This window comes from Monodon monoceros, unplaced genomic scaffold, assembly GCF_005190385.1.
Source record: "Monodon monoceros isolate NGI ecotype Baffin Bay Population unplaced genomic scaffold, NGI_Narwhal_1 Super_Scaffold_13, whole genome shotgun sequence".
Classification (NCBI taxonomy): domain Eukaryota; kingdom Metazoa; phylum Chordata; class Mammalia; order Artiodactyla; family Monodontidae; genus Monodon; species Monodon monoceros.
The window spans coordinates 81,264,546-81,287,783 of NW_021703769.1; the positions used below are offsets into that span (position 1 = coordinate 81,264,546).

General features: G+C 43.3%; 1 protein-coding gene across 2 annotated transcripts in view; it reads left to right on the forward strand.

Annotated features, from left to right (window-relative positions):
- The first annotated feature begins 2,058 nt into the window (after positions 1-2,058).
- The window catches only part of BAIAP2L1 (BAI1 associated protein 2 like 1), an 88,309-nt gene continuing 67,129 nt past the window's right edge, over positions 2,059-23,238 (forward strand). For both annotated transcript variants that reach the window (XM_029219388.1, XM_029219389.1), the window contains exon 1: positions 2,059-2,333. In XM_029219388.1, coding sequence (XP_029075221.1) covers positions 2,283-2,333 — 51 coding nt within the window. In that variant the 5' untranslated portion in view covers positions 2,059-2,282. The remainder of the gene's footprint in view (positions 2,334-23,238) is intronic.

A 23,238-nucleotide genomic window follows, 5' to 3' on the forward strand; every position in this document is an offset into this window, starting at 1 on the left:
CCATCTTTTTAAACCTATAGCACATTTGACTGTACCTCTACTACAGCTTTCATTGCAGTCCTCCTTAAATTCTACCTCCTGCACATGTATGAAAGGCTTGGGTCAAGGCCAGTACGCTCTGCACTCCTCCTGCCCCCCAGGAGAGCCCCTGGCACAGAGCAGATAATCAATACTCTCCTGTTATTTGGGACTGAGTGGCCCTAGTCCTGATGTCGGTAGAGACCAAGAGCTGACCATCCCCTAAGACTTCTAAAGGAGTAGGACGGTCCTAACCAGGAAATTATTTCCACAAAGGAGAGTTCAATATGATAGTTAAATATCTGTTTGAAGATTTGCATACAACTGTGAACCTGGTCCTTCAATCAAATTCCAACCTTGGCAATCAAACTGGGCCATCTGAGGTATGTGCTGGTTTTATGGTGGTTTATTAATTGCCCCAAACCACAATGCTGAGCTGTGGGGTGTTAAAGGTTCAGCCTCTGCTCTCTTTCCGGCTCCTCGGCTGACTGCCTTGCGGCAAAGGGTGAAATGACCCCATTCATCAGAAGGCACAGAAGGAGGTTCTAAAACAAAAGGTAACCAACCTGACCTGCAAAGTTAAGGCAGCGATTTTCAAGTTTAAATAAAAACCGACAGACATCCTTGAAGAGCCCAGTAGGTAACGGTGATAATGATAAGGTCATCAGTTCACTCAATATGGCAAATAAAACCCACCTGGCAAATCTTATGAGTCAAATGCTAGAAATCTGTTAGGAAAGAGGCAGCTGCTTCCACTGCCTGAAGCCTAGGGCTGTTGTGTTATTTCCCCCAACAGCCAAGGACACGTAACCTTTTGGTTCCCAAGCATGATATGCTTTATAGCTTGCAAAACCTGATAACATTGTCCCAGAGTCCAAGTTGTTGTTCTAAGTCCAGCTGCATCTCATGCTCTGGTGTTCCCACCTAGGTCACACAGTGCTTTCTTTGTGTACATTTCCCAGTGAATTTTATAACAGGAGCAGTTTAGAAGCCTCATGACCTAACAAGCCCATAAAAGATAAAATTGCACCCAGATAGAAGTTTTTAAAATCCAGCCTAAGATCTCCTGCCCTGTTGGGTGAGTGTCTCAGATACGAAGCCGTGTTTCCCGCTCGGTAAACGGGAAACTTTTCTGGATCCTCAGGGTCTGGGCTGGGGCTGGGATGGAGACAGAATGGGGAGTTACTCCACAACACCTGCACTCACCACGGTCTTCTAAATCTCGATCTTGTGAATAGCACGATCTTGTGAATAGCACGATCTTGTGAATAGCACGGTTACATCGCATTGAATTAAAGGTCCTTCTTAGAGCAAAGTTTTAAAACGTACTGCTATTTCTGTAACCAGATCGTGGCATTTATTAATTTTTTCATATATCAGGAGCTTCCAAAAAGGGCTGTAAGTGGCAGCCCCTTTCCTCCACCTATGAGAGCCTATGTCCTGGAGTCCCGCAGATCTTTGAGGTCAGGGACACGGGTGCGCAGGAAGGGGTCAAGCAGGGAAATCAATACAACTTGGGGACGTGGGACCCTCTTTCCGAGTCCCCAAAAGGCAGCTGGGGGTAGCGCCCGCGGAGAGCGTGGGTGTCAGGGCATTCGTCGCCCGCACTGAGAGGGGCACTACAGGGCTCTAGGACCACAAAGGCCTGACGGACTTCGGTATGGGCTCCAAGCAGAACAGCCTCGCGGGGTCCGGGCCCCAGCGCCCCAGCGGCCCAGGGCGCCTCAGGTGGGGACGGTTGACCCAGCTCACCTTCGCCCCGCCCACATGGGGGCCGCTACACTCCGCCCACCCACCGCCTCAAGAAGGGTTGCTCGGCTCACTTGGCTCAGCGCGCCTCTGCCCCGCCCACACGGGCCTCACTGACCCGCCCACCACGGGCCGCCCGCTCGGCCCGCCTCCTTCCCACTGCCCCTGCCGCCTCAGGTGGGGTAGTCCCGCCCACTCGGGCCGCCCCGCCTCGCGGCCGCCCCGCCCACCCCGCCCGCCTCAGGTTGGGCCGCTTGGCCAGCCCTGCTCGCTCCAGAAGGGTTGGGTCGCTTCTCCTCAGCTCCTCCAGGGCGGCTGCGGCAGTGGTGGTAGCGCTGCAAGTTTTGACGTTTCGGACGCCGAGGCGCGCGCCTGCACTCCCCGGCCGACGGCTGTGGAGGCGGCTGACCCTCGAGGGCCCCTCAGCCGCGCCCCGGCGCTCCCGCCGCCCAGGGTCGGGCGGCCACGAGGCCCGGCCGCGTTCTCCCGCGCTCTCCAGCCCGGCGGCTGCAGCCATGTCGCGGGGGCCGGAGGAGGTGAACCGGCTCACGGAGAGCACCTACCGGGTAAGCTGGCCCGGGGCGGCCCAGGACCCTGGGAGTGCCGGGGTTCGGGGTTCGAGGGCGGGAGTCCCGGGGACAGTGGAGGCACGGGGGTTCGAGGCCGGGGAAGTGGGGAGGCCCCGCCGGCGGCCGGCAGCCCTCGCCGGGGGAGACGGTCGGGATTTTTCACCTTCGGGGTGAGGAGGGGACTTTACGCGGGAATGTCCTTCCCTCCCCCATCCTCTCCCCTTCTCCCCTCCCCCTCCTCTCCCCTCCCAGCGCTGGAGACGCCCAACAGATTACACATTTCACAAGCAAACGTCTGTGGGGAGAGTTGGGGGCGGGGGCGTCTTGTGTCGCCCCTGGGGCGCGTCCTCCTCCCCAGCTTCTCCTTGGGGTCGGTGACTGCGCCGGCGTGGCTGCGGCGATTAAGCTCTCGGAGAGCAAAGAGCCAAGCTCGAGTTTCCTCTGAGAATGTAGGGGGGAAACTCCCAGGTAATTAACAAGCGCCAGGTGAGCTGAGCTCGGCGCGGGGGCCCCCGGGGGGCGCTCCCTCTGAGACCCTGCCTCACATAGCTTTAAGTTCAGCTTGGCTTTTTAGACGTCGATTATTTTGTGAGGTTATGGGAGTCAAAGAACGCCCGAGGTTTGAATAAAATAGACCTAACCTCAAGGAATGCGTCGATGGTCATTCTCTTAACCTTCACTTATTACGAGCGAATGTTTCCAGAAACGAACAGTTTTAGGATTAGTGGCCAGTTTAGTAAGTTTAAGTACTTATAAATGAATTCCAGTTGAAATAAGATACGTGTTTAATCATCTGATATTAATAGAATACAAAACAACTTTTGTTTTAATTCGGCTTAGGCTCATGGAACTCAAGTTCTCTAAATTCATTTGTAGCCATTTTTAAGACCCACAGTTGGGTCATTTTTATAGTTTTGTTTTTTTTTAACGCTAAAATTTAGTTTCTAGTTTTGCAAGGTCTGAGTGAATTCCTGAAATCAGAGTTTATTGACTTTTGTTGGCTAAGAATAAAAGCATGAAAATAGTTTCGTAATCCTTCGAAGTTTAAAAGATTGGTTCCTTTCATCTGGATACACAAATACTGTCATATGTAGATTATACTGCATAGGTAGATACAGTAGGTACAGTTGTCATGGTATTTTGGGGCTCAGTAAGTAAATGTGACCAAAATCCGTTCCTTGTTCATGTTTCCTTAATAGAGGGCAGTTTTTTAGAAATCCCAGAAATTTGAATGTTAAAGTTTTACCTTTGGGTTGAGATTGCTTAATATTTAAATGATCCTGAAGATGTTGGGGTAGGAAGTGGGGCATGTTGATAAAGTGTGTAAATATAACATTTTTACTCTTGGACTTGGGAGTAGTGGCTACTCTGATGACTGTCCAGTTAAGGACGGTAAAACTGTACTTTTGTGAGGAATGCAGATCATTGCAAATTTGAGTGGAGTTGTGCTCCTCCTGCCTCCAAAACACAGACACATATATCTTTCCAACCTGAGATACCAACTCTGGCATGCAATCCTGAAGTCACTCTTCTCTGCTTTTTCTCCCAATTCTTCCTGAGTTTCACTTTTAGTGGTGACTCAGTGGAGGGACTGTACTCAAGTGAATTACAGTGCCACAAATGCCAATGTCGCATTACTCAAAGAACTGAGGCAGGAGGGAAAAAGTGTGGATTTTATAGTTTTGGTTATGCGTATTTATAGACATAAAGCATTGTAAATCATTTTCATATTTTGAAAGGCTGTAATACACTGAAGATTAGGGACCAGTACCTTATTGCTTTCTACTCCCAGGTGTCTTAAAAGATACAAAAAGCTCACAGATGTTTATTGACTGACTTTAATCACCATATCCTAGTTAATGTTTGGGGTCATGTTTAGGTTGGGATGGTGGGATAATAATTTACAGCTCCAGATAACAAGTTTATATGTAATCTATGAAATGGATGCTGCTAGCTCACGCTTTGACTATGATGGAAATGCACAGTGAAATTTTACGTTCACAGGTCTGATTGAAAGCCCACCATCCTTTCACCACCTCCTCTTTGGGTTCTTCCCCTCCCCCACCCCACAAAGACGAAAGCTGAAAACAATTTAAGTTTAATATGGTAAAAATCTCCCTGCAGTGTTGATGAACCTAGAAAAGAGATCTCCTTTATGTTACCTGGCAAACTAGAATGTCTTACTAATAGAAACACAACCTAACCAGGTGTGTTTACAAAAGCCACCTGCAAATGAGATTTTATGACTTACATGGGTTTTAGATTTTTTTTTAATACTCAAATTTTTCTAACTTTGAAAAAAAGGAATAAATTCTTTAGAGAAAAGGAGGAATTATAAAGTGGTGTGATCCTCTGTATGCAGTATCAAATACCTTTAAATATTTATTTAAACATTTGCTGAGTTTTCTAAAATGTATACTTAGACAAATGATTACTGGAGAGCCATGCTAAATCCCAGGAAGATGTGTATTTTATGGCGTCACAAACAAATGGCATGGTAGTAAGTCCCAAAATGTCAGGTAGTGTCACTGTTGCTAATTAGAATTAAGCCAAAGATTCCTCTCCCTCCCCACTCTTCAGCCTATACTATGCCCATAATTTTCCCACAGCAGCTTGCTTGTGATTTTGCATAGTTTTCTAATGAGTACATGCTTTAGTGGTACAAGGAAGAAGTAAAGTTCAAAAAAAACCCTTAATTATAAGTAACCACACACACGCAAAAAACTAACCACAACCTTCCTAGAAGTTAGAACTCTTGGTCTTAGGAAGTTGAGGAGGGCTGGATGTGATGTCATCCAGGGATGTCACCCCTACATTAATCTTGCTGAAGCAGCAGTGATGGGGAAGGGGACACAGAGGTCTTTGTTTAAATGCCACCTTCTCAGAGTCCCACTGAAACAGCTTTAAAATCCCAGATGACGCCATCCATCTCCCAGTCCCACCTAAGCCTACTTTACCTTCCCCCACTCCCCACAGTGCTTATGACCTTAGCATGTAATATATATTTACTTATCATGTATGTTTATTCCTACTCCAACTAGAATGTGAGCTCCCAAAGGAAAGAAGCTTTGTTTGGTTGTGTTCTGAGCAATTAGAACAATTCCTGGCACCTAGTAGGTGTACATATTTGTTGAATAAATGAACATTTAATTAATTTCGTTAGCACCTGTCCTGTGCCAGTCTCCCCTCTCCCTCCCTTGACACTGTTTCATTCGAAGTGTACATCAGCCGTCTAGGTGGACATGGATCTTGTTTACCATTGAGAAAGTGAGGCTCAAAGTCTGTGGGAGACCAGTGCCCACATGCCAGTTCCCCTGCCAGCCTCCATCCCTCTCCTTTTTTGTATAGAAATTTAGCTTGTAGTGGCCAACAAATGCACAAACCAAATACATTTTCATACTTCAGTCATCTAAGATGTCACGCAGAAGTTTGTCATCGTTAACTCATCATCATTGACATGTTTTGAACAAACCTTTCTTTAAATAAGAAAATGAGGTACTTTTGTTCTTTCACTGGGTAAAGCGAGCAGTCTAGGCCTATGTGCTAGGTTTTGTTTGTGTAAGGGTGGTTTATTTTCTCGACTTGGGTTTAAGTGGGGACATGTAAGTGAAAGTCCCTGCCTGCCTGGTTGGCTTCCAGTGTGGACTGTGGCATATAGGTCTAGCTTTTGAAGCTTTCAGTTGCTGTTTGTTTGTTGTTGTTGTGTAGGCTACTTGACATCTTCATGTGTTCCCGCCATAGCACTACTTTCTTCAGGTATGCTGAAGGTAAAATGGGACTTGCAGAAGACCAGACAACTTGCTCTTGGCTCCATGATGACTAAAAAAGGGGATTGTAAGAATCAGGTGCCAGGTAGAGGCAGAAAGCGTTGCCAGGTATCGAATATTAAACTGCACAGCCCAGTATTGTAGCTTTTTGTATGGTAAAATGAAAACACAAAGCCAAACACTGAATGTCCTTTCTTGTCATAACATTTTTCTTGATTGGAAAGAGGTTTTAGAACTACAATAACATTACTAAGCAGACAGAGCAACGTCCTTTTTAATGAAGGCTGGGGCCACTTGGACTTGTGACACCAAGTTTCAGGTTGCTTTTGAGTTTACACTTGTGACATTATTCCAGGATTAGGCATTAATTCTTGCCTTGCACTTTTATCGTAATGAGCTGCAGGCAGACCTGCAGGGGAAACCTAATGTCTGTGCAATTGCAACCAGTTGGATTTTTTTCCCCTCAACATTCCACACAGGTATTTATTCTGCACTTCAAAAGTAAAAATCATTATAAAAGCAACACAAATATTCATTTAACTTATCTGTTAACATTTGCAAATGTATATATTTTTATTTCTAAAACTTCTATTTTTATTGAAGTATAGTTGATTTACAATGCTGTGTTAATTTCTGCTGTACAGCAGCACAGTGATTCAGTTATACATATATGTACATTCTTTTAAAAATCCTTTTCCATTCTGGTTTAATAGTTCCCTGTGCTATACAGCAGGACCTTGTTGTTTATCCATTCTTATTTCTAAAACTTTTTATTGAACTTTAATATGCCCACTGAAAGGTTTGCTTAGGTGTATAGAGCTCACTAAATTGTCACAAACTGAACCCACATGTGTAACCAGCACCCAGATCAAGAAGTAGACCACGACCAGCCCCCAGAGTCCCTCTCATGGCCCCTGCCACTCACTGTGTCCCCTCCAAGATAACTGCTCTCCTGACTTCTAGCAGCGCTAATTAGTTTGGCTTATTTTGTCTGCCTTCTTTCGCCCAATGTGTCTGTTGGATTCATCCATATCACTGTAGTAGTTGTAGTTAGTAGATCTAACTCCACTGTAGTTAGTAGATCCCCCATGCATGCGGGATCTAGTTGCCCGACCAGGGATCGAACCTGGACCCCCTGCACTGGGAGCGCAGAGTCCCAGCCACTGGACCACCAGGGAAGTCCCTGTTATTTTTAATTTGGGTCTTCTCCCCACTTAGATTGTACATGTTTGTGAACAAGTCCCCCAGATTATACTTCTCAGCATTTCCCACAGTCATTCATGTTTTATTAATTTACATGTGTGTGTTGGTTTTAACCTCAGAGGCTGTTTAAAACTATATTTTTCTCTGATACCAGAGAATTTCCAAAATTTCTATGAATATTTACACCAAAAGTAAAAGTCACCTAGAATCCCACACTGTTAACTCTTACTGTCACTCTTTGCAGTATCTTTCAGTACATCTTTCCATGTCAGTCAGTATTGTGTGCTTCATCACTTTGATGACTCTCCATTCTTCATCAGAATTTATTGATCCACTCCCCTTTTCTTGGATGTAGGATGGTTGCCAATACTTTGCTATTAAAGTACTGCACTGAACATCATTGCAGGTAAAGTTTTGCACAAATCTGGGATCTTTTCCTTAAGCTAAATCCCCAGCAGGAGTTGTGGGTCAAAGGGTAGTAAACATTGTAGAGCATATTTGTGATACATCGCAAAATGCCCTCCAGAAAACTTGCCCCAATTTATGCTGTAATCTGATCCTGTGAGAATGTACCTTTCCTGAACCTCAACCAATTAAGTAGGTCTTTTAAAACTGCTTCCTTTTTTTCTTTTTTTTTTTTAATAACCTTTAGAGGGTTTAAAAAAAAAGTAGTAGAACATGTATACCTATAACATAGAGTAGCTTGTGGACATTGGCTGGGAGAACACCCTAGATTTCATGTCTAGCACTACCGGGTATAATTTCCCTTATAAACTTTGTACTTGTAGATGTGTCCAGAGTAATTACAGCTCTGTGGCCCCTGAGGCCTGTATGTTTCTGTTCTCACTTTCCTCAGCCTTGATTTTATACTTCTCTTTATGTTTTCCAGACCTTGAGTCGGTCTTTCTGGTTTATCATTATTTTAAGGACTGTGTTCTGGTTGTAACTCAGATCTTTATGGTTAAAGGTAAGAGTTGTGGAAATGAGATGAAATGTTACTGGTTTCTCTCTCGTTCCAAAATAAATGAAAAATATTACCAGAATGCGTTCCCAATCTAGGAAGCAAAATAAATAAGCACCCCTCGGAGATGTAAGGGATTGCTCAGGGCCTTCTAGAGCTGTGTTCTGAGAGAGAACAGCCAGTGGGTGAAGATACTTCTGGGTTTGTTGCTTAAACTGGTTTATTTATATGGTAATTTGGGGGTTAAAAGTCCCTAAACAGTAGCAATTCCTCCAATAAAAATATTAACGGCTAGCTGTAGTTAGCTCGAGGGCAGGGGGCTTTTACTTCTTACTTACAGTCTACCTTCTGGGGTGTTTACATTTTATGTGAGCGGGTTACTTTTATAATACTTAAGCTAAAAAAAAAACCCTAGAAATTGATAAATCTATTCCATTTTAATGGATAAAAAGTCTTAAAAACTAAGGTAAAATGTGCCACTTTCTACCTCTGTTTCGCAAATTAACCTTCTGAGGGTAAACCTAATTTAAAATCTTACCATTTTCTCTTAATTTTTACTTATGCGGGTACATTTTTAACTTTTACTAACCTGAGACTATGAGTGCAACAGAAGAAAAATTCAACAAAACTGAGAACCAAATTCTAGTTCTTACAACTATCTTTTCAAAGTCTTACTCCTGATGTTGCAAGCAGCTGATCCACTTCGAGGTGCAGCTGTATCCTTGAACTGTACGAAAGCAGTAAGACGGACCAGAAAAGGTACAAAATTGGTATTAACAACCTGCCAAAGTAAGAAGGGATAAAAGTTCAGATGATAAGAACATATTGCCTATAATAAACATGAAAAAGACCTGGGTGTGGGTCAGGACAGATCTCAGATGACAAGTCCAGCTACTAGCCACCCTAAGTGCTTCCCTTTGACCTTCCGGATGGAGCAGCCCCCTCCTGAGTTAGGAGAAGAGAAGCTCCAGTCCGGGGGGGGCTGGGGGAAGGGAGGGGAGAGGAGGACCAGAGACAACCCTGGTCACCTCTCGGATTCGGATGCCTGAGACCTAAGCTAACAGACCAATCCATTTCTGGATGCAAAAACTCACATGACAGAAGAGAATCAGGAAAATCGCAATGATAATTCCTTATATTTAAGTGCTGCAATTAAAAAAAAACTTTTTTAATGGTTTCAATTGACCAAATGGTGTATTTTTTACGGGCTTCATCTTACACTTGGAGCAGCTTGAGGTGCCGGCCGTAACTATGTCTGATGGTACAATATATTTCTAAGCGTGTAAACACTTTAAACATGCAAAACGCTGTTCTTACATGACAGTCCAACTGTTGTGCCCCTGAGACAGATGACTTCTTCAGCAAACCAGTCCATCCTTTGTGTTACCCCAGATTCTGGTATGTACTTGATAATGCCATATTCCTCCATTTGACCTTGCCTTCAATTTTCACATCTGTGAACAAGGGTGAGGATAGTACCCACCTCATATGGTTGTTGTGAAGATTAAACATAATAATGAACGAAAGCTCTTAGAACAGTGTGTTGGCTGTGAGCAGTAGTAGCTTGTGTTTGCTGGACCATACCACCCTACGTGCATTGATTTTCATGTGTTTTGTTTACTGCTTATCCTCAGCGTCTAGTAGAGTGACTGACACATAGGCAGGTAAAAGAATAGTATTAATATTATTGGCACAAATTTGTCTCTCAATCGACGAGCTGTACACTCCTTGAGGATTTTTTGAAATCTCTCATTGTGCTGATGGCACAGTAAGAACTCAGAAATATTTGTTGAATAAGTACGGATGTATGCTTCTCTCACAGTTGTAACTAAATCCTCACCTGCTCCATGGCCAGTGAAACTGAGATGGCACTAACAATCACAGCTACCGTGTTCTGAGCATCTGTTAGGGATGCACTAACTAAGCTTCCCACCTACATTTATTCCTTCTGCAGCTCTCTTCTTGTGCCCCAGGCTGTACCAAGCACTGTGGTCACCACTGGAAACCACCCTAGAGAAGAAACAGCCTGTGCTCTTCTAAAGTTTAGTTTATGACAGGACAACAATGCCAGCCTTTCCCCTCCGCCTTGGCCTGCCCCAGATCATCAATTCTGCGTCCTTGCTCCTTCCCCCCACCTCCAGCAGTACCAGAGGCGTCTTGCCTTTACCAGTTCCGTTCTTCAGACTTTGTTTGCTTTGTCCCAGTATTGGAAGAAAGGAGGAAAAGAGTGATGTATGAACAGGTTAAGGTCAAGAAGAGTTTCTTAGGCAGTTTGTAAGAAGTCTTTGGAAAGTTGGCTATATGAGAGAAGTAGATGAAAACAAAACAAAAGTTTTAGAAGTTTTGATTCCCCTTACTGGTATCAGAACTGTATTTAACAAACTTGAACTATTTTTACATTATTTTGGGTTTTTGAACAATATTTCTCAGATTGCAAGGGCTGGGATTTTTTTTTTTTTTAATTTATTTGGTTGCGCCGGGTCTTAGCTGCGGTAGGCGGGCTCCTTAGTTGAGGCTTGTCAGCTCCTTAGTTGTGGCATGCTAACTCTTAGTTGCAGCATGCTAACTCTTAGTTGCAGCATGCATGTGGGATCTGGTTCCCTGACCAGGGATCAAACCTGGGCCCCCTGCGTTGGGAGCATGGAGTCTTGTCCGCTGCACCACCAGGGAAGTCCCAAGGGCTGGGATTTTAATGCAAAGCAGAACGACCTGTCTCACAGGATCTTATTGAGGGCAGTTCATTAGAATTATTCCAGATATTATGTAAGAGTGGTGTTTGGAAAGAACTAGTGAACTAAAAAAAGGAATGTCGCTTGCGATAGGAAATCAGCAATTTACCGCTGACGCTTGAACAACACGGGTTTGAATTTGTACAGGTTTGCTTATACTTGGATTTTTCTCAATAGTAAATACTACAGTATTGCACCATCGCATTGATTGAATCTGTGGATATGGAGGGCCATCTATACTCAGATGTTCAACTGTGGGGAGCGTGGGCACCCCTGCGCCTCATATTGTTCAAGAGTCAACTATACTTTGATCTGGTAGAGTTCCTGTTGCTCGTTAAGTACTTGGGGACTTTCTAAACAAATGCAACTGAGCACATGAGACATTCTTCCCTATAAATTCATTGCTTGCTTTTTATTCCATGACACACCTTTTAAAATTAATAATAACCAGGCAGGCAAGAACACTTAACCAAATGGTCTAGTGCGCCCTGTAGCCTTCAAAGTGTATGTCTGTCAACAGCTATTTTAAACCCAGTAACTAATCAGTTACTGTTTCCTTAATACATGCCATCTATCTGTGGTAAAGTTATATATTTCTAAACGATTTTCAAGTTATATTAAAGGTGTTTTGCATTTCTTATTTTCACCATGTCAATCTAGATTGCCTGGGTATTTTATCATACCTGTCTCCCTTAGACCATGCATTTTCTTTTCTTTTTTTTTTTTTAAAGTTTTTTTTTTTTATGTGTACCATTTTTAAAGTCTTTATTGAATTTGTTACAATATTGCTTCTGTTTTATGTTTTGGCTTTTTGGCTGTGAGACATGTGTGATCTTAGTTCCCCGACCAGGGATCAAACCTGCATCCCCTGCACTGGAAGGCGAAGTCTTAACCACTGGACTGCCAGGGAAGTCCCGACCATGCATTTTCAAGGGCTGGAACTCTTACCTCATTCATCTTTGGGTTCTGTACATCCAACATAAGGTTAGGCTCACTGTATGTGTGTAATAAAGAGTGAACAAATGTGTAGTTGTTTCAAAGGCCCAAACGTGAGGACTTTACAAGTTAGTGGAGTGATATATAAGTACGTGTTCTCTAATACTTGCCATGACCTCTCCCTCCCTCCCTCTCTCTCTCTCTCTCTCTCTCTCTCTCTCTCTCTCTCTCTCTGTCTCTGTCTCTCTCTCGCACACACACACACACACACACACACACGCAAAAATACCAGGAAAGAAGCAAATTTCCAGATTCTGATCGAAAGTTATGTAAGAGTTGTCCTAGCACTGTGGCTTATAGGAAGGATTATTTCCATTCTTTCAAATAAGAACATGGACCTGTAGGAACCAAGCAAAAATGAATGCTAATATTATCATAGCTGGAGTTTCAAGAAGTGATTTTTTTTTTTTTTTTTTTTTTTTTTTTAACCGTACGTGGGCCTCTCACTGTTGTGTCCTCTCTTGTTGCGGAGCACAGGCTCCGGACGCGCAGGCTCAGCGGCCATGGCTCATGGGCCCAGCCACTCCGCGGCATGTGGGATCTTCCCGGACCGGGGCACGAACCCGTGTCCCCTGCATCGGCAGGCGGACTCTCAACCACTGCGCCACCAGGGAAGCCCCAGAAGTGATTTTTTACTTTAGTCTCACAGGTACTACTTCCTCTGAAGTTCAAGGTCCAAAAGTTGCTTGAAATCTGCAGTAGGGTCCCCAAATCCTCTTGCTGATAGAGGCCAGCGTGGGCCAGACATTGCTACCATGTCTGATAGCATTGGCAGTTAGTAAGCTAGGATTGCCTACTCTCAGCCTGGAAAGGGTTTTTAGTGCTGCCAGGAAATACATGCAGCTCTATGGAGTTATAGCACCTGCTGGACCTTGGACCCAGTGTAATCATCTATACTTAAAATTACAAGGAAGGGCTTCCCTGCTGGCGCAGTGGTTAAGAATCCACCAGCCAATGCAGGGGACACGGGTTCGAGCCCCGGTCTGGGAAGATCCCACATGCTGCAGAGCAGCTAAGCCTGTGTGCCACAACTACTGAGCCTGCACTCTAGAGCCCTCATGCCACAACTGCTGAGCCCGTGTGCCACAACAACTGAAGCCCATGCGCCTAGAGCTCATGCTCTTCAACAAGAGAAGCCACCGCAATGAGAAGCCCGCGCACCACAGCGAAGAGTAACCCCCACTCGCCACAACTAGAGAAAGCCCGCGCGCAGCAACGAAGACCTAATGCAGCCAAAAATAAATTAAAAAAAAAAAAACTACAAGGAAACGTGGTTTCAAATGATTCCCCTCATAGACACATGTGAAACTTTTGTCTAGTGTTTAAAGTAAAATGAAACTTTCTTTCACTGAAAGTGTTGAATAGGGTTCAGGCCATTTTTTTTCCCCAAGTTATGTTATCAGATGGTCATGAACACTGATTACCTATAACATGGTTCTCCCTCCACAATTTTCTTTAAAAATAACAATTGAAAACTAGTACACTAGTTTACTGGGTGGGATAGCTCTGGGACCTCATTTTCTTGACATGTTTGATAATTTCTTCCAAAACGTTTGAACAGTTATAGAACACACTTCTTTCTCACACCAGTATATTGGGACCTTTTTGTTTTGCTTAATTGTGCTTTGGCTTCAGAGCAGTTCTTGCTGCCTAAATGAGTTGGGAAGGTGGAGTTTTGTCACAGAAATCTGTTTCTTTAACCAATGAAATAAAAGGTCCCGGAGATGTAATTGCTTCTAGTAACGGATCTTAAGAAGCAGCAAGACGTACCTTTCTGGTTCTGATCACACTGGTTCTCATCACTTGGTTGGTTCTTAAAGGAGCTTGGGATCTACCAGATGCTCTCAGAACTCTCTCAGAATGTTCTAGGAGAGGCAAAGCCCAAAGAGGTGGCCCTGTTCTTTACTGACCACTAGCCCAGTGGCTTCTGGTGCAGAGGTCATGTTGCTGGGTGGGGGGAGCCATGGAACCCTTGGCACCTCGTGGCTTCATTTCTGGCATGCCCTTTGCCCTCTGAATGAAGGACCACTTTTGCAGAAATAATTATCTACAAACCAAAGCCTGGTTATGAATAAAGAAAGGAAAGGAAGAAGGAAGGCAAAACAGTGTTTAAGTCATAGTGAAAGTTTCATGGAGTGGGGTTCCCTCTGTGGGCTGAAGATTTCCTATGAAACTGTCCTTCTAGAGGGACACGGTAATGATTTTTTGCCAGAGAAAAAGAAAATGGAGAAACATTTTTGCCAAACTCCTTCCCCAGTCATAGCTGGAAAGATAACTGCCAAGCAGGAGATTGGTCTCAAAATAGCTGGGTTATCTTTTTCTACTAATGGATCTAACTGATTGAGCAGCGGCAGTTGCTGCTAACAGCTACATGGGCATACATGCTCTGCAGACCAGGAGCATTGTTCTCTCTGGTCCTGGACCAGTGTTCACAGAGGACAGTGGATGGCCTGCATCTCAGCACATCTGGGTCTTCTGTGGGCAGGCTAGTTAGAAACCACAGCTTTGTGGCATTTCTCAGCATTGAGGATTTAGAGCCTGAACCCTTAGCAGCCTGGGATGTCGAGAAGAGCAGGGTTTTTGTTGTTGCTGGATTGTTGTTGTTGCTGTTTTTTTTTTAATAGCTTTATTGAGGTGTAACTTATAAACTATAAAATTATAGTTTTTTCATCTATTCACCAGTTAATGGGCATTTGGGTTGTTTCCAGCAACGTATTTTTTTAAGGACTGTGTTATCGCCTAATACTTAAAAAGTAATTTAAATGTCAACTTGGAAAAACATAGGGTTGGGAAGCAAAGTTCACAAGGAAGGATGTGGCACTTGGAGATTTTGTAAGCCTGTTACGACTTAGTAGGTAGAGGGCAGAATCTTGCAGCTTCTATGAGCCTCTGTTGGAGCTGTTACGTTGAGCTAATGAATCTACGAGCAGTGCATTACCTCACTCCACCAATCCGTGCTGTGGCTAATGAGCCCACCGGGTTACTGTGTCTGTGTTCAGATGAGCTGAAGGCACATGATGCAGCTGATTTGTCCACGAGCACATACATCTCATGTAATTTTAAAAGAATTCAAAAACTGCTGCTGCGAGTATACCTTGGGCGTTAGATAGTCCAGGTACTACTGTTCTTGGTGCTGGAGGTGCAATGGTCCTTGGCCTTAATTTACTTAATTTCCTTAGTTTCTACTAAGGAGACAGAGTAAACAGGTAATATCCTGTCAGGTAGTGACAAACCTTTTGATGAAAGAGAAGCAAGAAACAGCTGGAGAGAGGGCGGGAGGAGGAGGGTGGAGGAAGCTGTCTCTGAGACCCAGGTGGGCGGGTATCCAGGAGAAGGGCCTCCAGGCAGAAGGAGAGCAGGTGCAGGATCCCTGCGGTGGAATTGGTTTGGCCTGTTCCGAGCACAGCCCAGTAGGCCATTGTCCTGGAGCACAGAGATGGGGGTAGGGAGGGGAGGCCACAGCCCAGACTGGCTTGATTGCAGGCATGATCCATGCTTTTGGTGCCTCTTCTTACCCTGTGGTGAAAAGGACAAAAGTCACTAATGACTTTATTCAATGATAGACTTGAGAGCTGAGGATAAAAACCACCTTTCATTGTTTCTCTTCCCCTGCTTAGATAGTTCAGTCCTGTGTCCCTTTTTTAATGCTGACAAGGGAAACGGTTTACTGTACTTAAAAAAAAAAAAAAAAAGTACTGTTTTTCATCCATTGGGCAAAAAAAGTATAACACCAAGTGTTGGTGATTGTGGTAAAATAGCACAGCGGTTGTAGGAGCACAGATTGCCGCAGCCACTTCGGAGAAAGTATCCGGCAGTAGCTAACAAACCCGAAAAATCTTCACGTACCCCATGCCCCAGCAGTTGTGTTTCTAGGAGAATTCTCACCGATGTGCACAAGGAGACATCGAGAGCTTCTTGCCACACAGTTGGTGTTAGCAAAAACCTGGAAGCCGCCTAAATGTCTCTCGGTAGAGGAAGTCCAGAAACCAGCTCATGCTGCTGTGCGGCCTGGAAGGTGTGAAATTGTGGGGCAGCCCGGCAGCCTGGAGTCTACGAGCGGAAGGTCTTTTTCCTCAGGGAACCCCAGTTTCATTCTTAGAGCCTTTCAGCCGACTAAAGGAAGCCCACTCAGATTTCTGAGGGTAATCTCTTAAAGTCTACTGGTAGTTAGCCACATCGACAATTCTTACCCGGCCGCACCGAAATTAGTATTCAATTGACTAGGTACTGTAGCAGACACATAAAATTAGCCATCACAAAGGGATACCATACAGAAGTTAAATCGGAATAAACCCAGTTAATACATATCAAGGTAGACAGGTCTCAGAAGCATAACACTGAATTTAAAAAAGGATGTAAAATGTATTACATGATACTGTTTATTTTATTAAATGTACAAAGCAAAATTATCAATCCTGACTATATGTGTGTATAAATATGAGTTAGAAAGTTTACAGTCTTAACTAGTGGTTCTCTGGGGAGAAGAAAAAGGGATATGAGACTTGGATAGGGTGGCTGAAACACCTTGTGGTTTTGCAGTGTCGTTCTGTAACGTTTTGATTTCTTTTCAGCAAAGGAAATTAATATGACAGTGTTAACCATTATGAATTCTTGGGAGGACTGCAGGTAGTTGGAGAATCTTCTTTTTCTCCCCCACTCCCTCCTTTTTTTAAGGGAAAGAAAAGAAGATCGGAAATACTTGCCCATGTAGAATTGGTCCATATTGTGATGCTATTGGAAGATTAATTATATTCATCTAAAATCAGGAGTAAGATTACAAGAAGGCATCCAAAAAGAAAAAATACTGTAGAGACTCCCATAATTTCTCACCCTAAAATAGTGCTCTCTGTCATAAAAGCGTTTTCATCCCACTTTATTGCACAATTCTCAAGGAACTTGTCTGGAGGCCTGAGTGGTGCGCGCAAAGTCAGTGCCCAGGCCTGACTCTGCGTCTCACTGCCTGTGGGATCTTCGGCGAGGTTTTTGTTTTGTTTTTTTTTTTTTGCGGTTCGCGGGCCTCTCACTGTTGTGGCCTCTCCCGTTGCGGAGCACAGGCTCCGGACGCGCAGGCTCAGCGGCCATGGCTCACGGGCCCAGCCACTCCGTGGCATGTGGGATCCTCCCGGACCGGGGCACAAACCCGTGTCCCCTGCCTCGGCAGGCGGACTCCCAACCACTGCGCCACCAGGGAAGCCCTTCGGCGAGGTTTTTACATTTAACATCTCAGAGCTTCACATCTCATCTGTAAAATGGGGAGGATAACCATCGCCTTGTTAGGATCTAATGAGCAAACCCGTGTGAAGTGCTAGGCACAGAGCCTGAAATGTAGGCTGCAGAGTGTCAAAATGTATCTCAAAAGGAAAAAAAGAATAAAGAGTTTTGAACTGAATAAAGCAGATAATAATTACACCTCCAGTTTCCTTTGTACTGCAGACTTCTGGAAGTTTTTGCGTTCACGGTCTCTCTCATCCTGACGTGACGCTTTGAGGCAGGAGAGCCCGGATCGTTTGTTTTCATGTTACAGAAAGGAAGCGGTAGTGCCTGGAGACTTCTGTGTAAATAGGAATGCTCATCCATCTGAAGAGCTGACTAATATTTTCTGTCTTCTGTCTTGCAACGTTAATTACTACAGTTGATTCAGTGCACTGTCAGGTGCCTTGAAGAACACACAGTAGGTGCTCCATAAATATTAGTTACTATTTCAGTGAATTCTCGTACCCCTCATGAGGTGGAAATTAGAGGTTTTCCCATATAGAGGAGGAGACTGAGGCTCAGCACGGAGGGATGCGATTTGCCTGAGGACTCAAGGCCAAAGTATTTTTTATGCAATATTCCCCCACCCCTCAGGTTCATTGCTACTAGGGTGGCATGTTACAAATTATAAATGATACAAATTGATACGTAATACAAGTTGCTAGCTGGTAGCCTAGATAGATCATACAGACTAGAGGGCCAAAACATTGTTCACATTTGACTGACAGGAAGCATTTTTGTGTATTTATATCTTTGAATATGAGTATTTTTGCTCTAGCTCAATATTTCAAACAAAAAACATCTTAGTTGTCTAACTTTCCTTTACTTGGCTTCTGCTCCCCTTTCAAGATGGGTATGAAAAACATGGCTCTTCTGACCATCAGTTAGCCCACAGGCATCTGCCTTTTTGCCAAATTTACTCGTCAGTACTTTCCCTAAAGGCAGGGGACATAATTACATACTGATGATGTTAGTCTAGGAACAGCAGCTTCCGACAACACATGCAAGAGGAAGTGAGATTTTTTACAAATGACTTCTATCTAGAAGTATTCTCAGTTAGCCCTTATGAACAGGTATTCTTGTCACCTGAAATTAAAATGTGCCTTGATTAGTTTAAGCATTTGTGACATTGCTAGATTAATTTGTATGAGATTATTTGGAATAAAATATCGAAATTTTCAGAGACATACAGTACCTGAATCAAGTTATAAAAAAACTCTGTATTAGAGATTCTTAAATCACTTTTAAAGTTTATTCCAGTGTAAATATAACCCACACTTTTCAACTGAGAAAATTAAGCACTGAAATATCAAATAAGTTGTCCTTGGTCTTGTAGAGAACTGGAAAAAGAAATGGAAAGAGAAACTAATTCTTAGGAATTTAAAATCAGCTCAGTTTAACTAGCTAGCTAGTCATAATTGTATTTATGCTTCATAGTCTATAGTTTCATACTGGTAAAGGTAATAATTTTTCAATAATGAAAGAAAAATCTAAATGGTGAGAAAGTTAAAAACCATCGTAAGATTGTATAATTCGTTTTAAAATTATGATCTGTAACGGTACAGGAGGCAGAGGAAATGTATGAGATAAATGGACCAACTAGAAATCTGGTGGAAAGTGCCTGTAGGGTCCGAGTGGCCTGTTCCTCAGCAGTTTTGGAAGTAGCTGAGCACTGATTCTCCAGTGCTGCGGAGCTCTTGTGATAGGACCAGCCCTCTTCATTATGAGACATAGCACAGGTACAACAGTGATGTTGCCAGTCATCTTATTTTAGCCTAGATGGTCCATATTCTTCCCTGAATGAAGATGAAACTCATTCTGGTTCAAAGTGGTTTGCCACATTATCCTCCTTGCCAAGCAGTAACTGTTGGGATACATACTAAGCTTTTGTTATAGATGGTAACAAAATAGTGCTTCTTGGCCCGATAATGCCTTTTATAATTTATTTTGTTTTGTTTTGTTTTTATGTTTATTTATTTATTTTTAACATCTTTATTGGGGTATAATTGCTTTACAATGGTGTGCCAGTTTCTGCTTTATAACAAAGTGAATCAGTTATACATATACATATGTTCCCATATGTCTTCCCTCTTGCGTCTCCCTCCCTCCCACTCTCCCTATCCCACCCCTTTATTTTGTTTTTGTGCTTGGAATCTTAAACCTTTTATTCCTAGCGCCAAACTTAAAATGGATTTGTTCATTACTGCTGGTGATTCTCTCTACATTTGAGGCTCTATAAACAATTCAGGTCTTAACAGGCCTTGACACAGCATGACCTTTGACCCAGCTGCTGCCCTCCCTCCAAAATGTAGGACCCATCCAATTCACAAGGACATCCACTGTAAAAATTTTATGGATTGTGGAATATGACAGCGCACTGCTTTTTTGTTCCTGGGTTTAAAAATAACATGTACTTCAGCTAAAATAACTAGATTAATGGCCAACAGCCAGTGTAGAAATGGATTTTCCACTGTTCAGAGAGGCCAGAATTTCCAGGGGAAACATTTCTGTAGCTAAACCTAAAATAAAGAATTGAAGTGTATGTTGAACTTAACAAGCTTAAAAATTCTTACATTTTCTCTGAAGCTGATTGTAGTCTCATGTCTTAGTTGAACTTTTTTCCTGTTGAATCATTTGGATAGTGGTTTATGCTTGGTATTAACTTTGGAAGTTCTCATTATTTCATTGTTTTTGAAATTTTAAGATGGGAGTTATATGTAAACATTTCAAGAATTATATCAAGAAATCAAATTATACTTTCCCATTATTTGAATATGCTGAACGAAGAATAATCTTAAGAAAAAACACAGATCTTAGCTTCTTTTTGTAACTGTTTATCTGCTAGAGGACGGAGCTTGCTCTGTTGATTTCCTTATACATGTTACCATCTAGACTCAGCCACGTGAGATTATTTTAAGAATTTTAAATGATGTTTTAAGAATAGTTTTACCTTTTTATTAGAACTTATATTCTTACCATCCAGACTTGGTGTTGTAAGATTATTTTAAGGATTGTAGATGAGGTATTTGAAAAATAGTTTTTTTATTAGAAAGCAACCATTTTCTAATGAAGTTATTAGATTTTAAAAATTACTGAAATCTCATACATTGCCGATGAGAATGTAAAATAGTACAGCCAACTCTGGAAAACAGTTCGGCAGTTTCTTATGAAGTTAAATGTACACCTACCATGTGACGCAGCAGCTGAACTCTCAGGTGTTTATTCTAGAGATATGAACACTCACGTTCACACAAAAACCTGTACATGATTGTCCATATCAGGTTTATTTGTAATTGCCAAAAACTGGAAACAACCCAAATGGTCAACAGTTAAATGGCTAAACTGTGATAGATCCATTCTCTGGACCACTGATAGCAAAGAAAGGGAACAAACTTGATACGCCCAGCAACTGGGATGGTTCTTAAGGGCATTGTGCTGAGTGAAAAAGTAAATCTCAAAAGGTCACATACGGTGACCCACTTATATTACATCCTCACAATGACAAAACTATTTTTGTGACTGAGATCAGCGGTTGCCAGGGCTTAGGATTGGTGGGGAGGGTGTGGCTGTAAAGGGGTGGCATCAGGGAGATCTTTGTGCTAATGGAACAGTTCTGTATAATAACTGTGGTGATGGTGACTGTTATACAAATCTATACGTGTGATAAGATTTCATAGAAACAAAGCACACACCCTGCAGATTAGAGACATGAAAACTGGTAAATCCAAATAAGGTCTATAGTTTAATAGTGTTGTATCAATGTTGGTTTCCTGGTTTTGATGATGTACTATGGCCATATAAGTTACCATTGGAGGAAGCATACATGGGAACTCTTTGTACAGTTTTTATAACTTCTTGTGACTCTTAAACTATTTCAAAATTAAAAGCTTAAAAACAAAACAAAGAACTTGAGGAAAGATGATAGAAATAGCAGCTGTGGCGACAGGTCCCCGTGATCAGGTACTGAGGCTGACCATCTTGCAGAGGGACTGGTGAGGGGTCAGCATTGGCTCTGGAGCTTCATGGCTACTGGTTGTGAATGAGGCTCAAACAGCTGACTGGCTCCAGGAAAACAAGCTGAGTGGACTTCCAGTTAAGCGTGGCCTATTGACCTCAAGTCTTTTTCTTCTCTTCCTTTTGAGAATACATTAAAATGATGGCAAAGGAACTTAAAGAAAACGCCTGTAAATCCATAGTGTAGAGACCTGAAAAAGGAAATATCAGTTGACAAAAGGCCTAAAGAAATTTGGGTTGTTAGAAATGGACGGAGGTGTGGTAGACTGCCTTAAGAGAACTGAAAGAAACTGCAGAGAGGAGTACCAGTGATAGCTGAGCCCTTCACCCCAGAGAACCCCAAAGGCTGGGGAACAGGCCCCACAGAAGGTAGAGATGGAGGGGACACGCAGGGCTAGAATAGGCGTTACACAGGTGGTTAAACTGCCAGGTCCCCTTTCCTGCCCTAGCCACCACTATTACAGCTGCTCCCTCGGCGTGGCAGCCTGGAGATTCAGTCTCAGGATGTGTTGAATCAGAGGCACTCTTGACTTGGAAACACCAGCTGAGGTACTGGAATTCAGGAAAAATCAGCACAGGAAACCTGTGGGATTCCCAACCCCCTTCCAGACCTGGGAAAGCTGACCACCTGGTGATTGCCCCTTCCCCCGCCCAGTGATAGGAAATTAGAAACTTCTCTGGAGAGACCCAGTGGCCCCTGGTTACCGTCACTTGGCCAGTTTCTTTGCAGCTGACTTGCTGTCCAGTCACTCTGAATGAAGCCTACTGGTCAGTAGCCACCCTGTATGCATGCGCACACACTTCCAGCCAACATTTTAGGGCTTTACTCCTAAATACAAACTGACAGTCAAGGATCACCAGACATTTGGGGAAAGCCTCCAACACAAAAGACAGTTGGATACCAAACAGTGAGAAGAAATAACCAGACAGTATGGGGAACTGGCAGAAAATATCCCCCAAATTACAGTTTATTCAAATAAGAGATGATACTGCATCCATAAAACAACAGGATGCTTTTAAAAAGGAATAACCAAAAAAACCTGAAAGAGCCCAAATTAAAAATATGATATCAAAAGTTTGAAAAGCATCAGAGGAGTTAGAATGTACAGTTGAGGATATCTGTCAGAGATAGAACAAAAAGTGGAAAATCAGAGAAAAAGGGTAAGATCATTAGAGAATAAATCCAGGTCATATAAAATCCTCCTCAGAGTTCCAGAGAATGAAGAGGCAAGAATCAAAACAGGAACAGTTTTCAGACCTGAAGGACGTAATCTTCTCTATGGGTAGGGTCTGTTGAGTGCCCAGTAAAATAAATGAAAAAAGTACCCACACTGAGACAGACCATTGGGTAGTTTCAGAGCACAGGGATAAAGAGGAGGGTTCCAGAAATAAACAAGCCCCCTCCCACCACCTGCCCCCCACCAAAGAAAAAAGTCATATACAAATGACAGCCGAGTTCTCAATAGCAAAACTGGATATTGAAGACTGGAGCAATATCTTTAAAATCCTAAGGGAAAATCACTTTCGACCTGTAATACACAGCCCAGCGAAATACCAGTTAAATGTCAAAGTAAAGATAATTTCAGACATGTGGGGACTCAAATTTACCTCCTGCGTCATTTCTTAGGTCACTCTTGGAGAATGACCTCCAGCAGATAGCAATAAATGAAGAAGGAGGGGGCTTCCCTGGTGGCGCAGTGGTTGAGAGTCCACCTGCCGATTCAGGGGACACAGGTTCGTGCCCCGGTCCGGGAGGATCCCACGTGCCACGGAGCGGCTGGGCCCGTGAGCCATGGCTGCTGAGCCTGCGCGTCCGGAGCCTGTGCTCCGCAACGGGAGAGGCCACAACAGTGAGAGGCCCGCGTACCGCAAAAAAATAAAAAATAAAAAAAATAAATGAAGAAGGAGGAGGAAGATGTGGAATCCAGCTAATGAGACTGTCACACAGGGGACCAGAAAGGGACATGCAAGGGCAACAG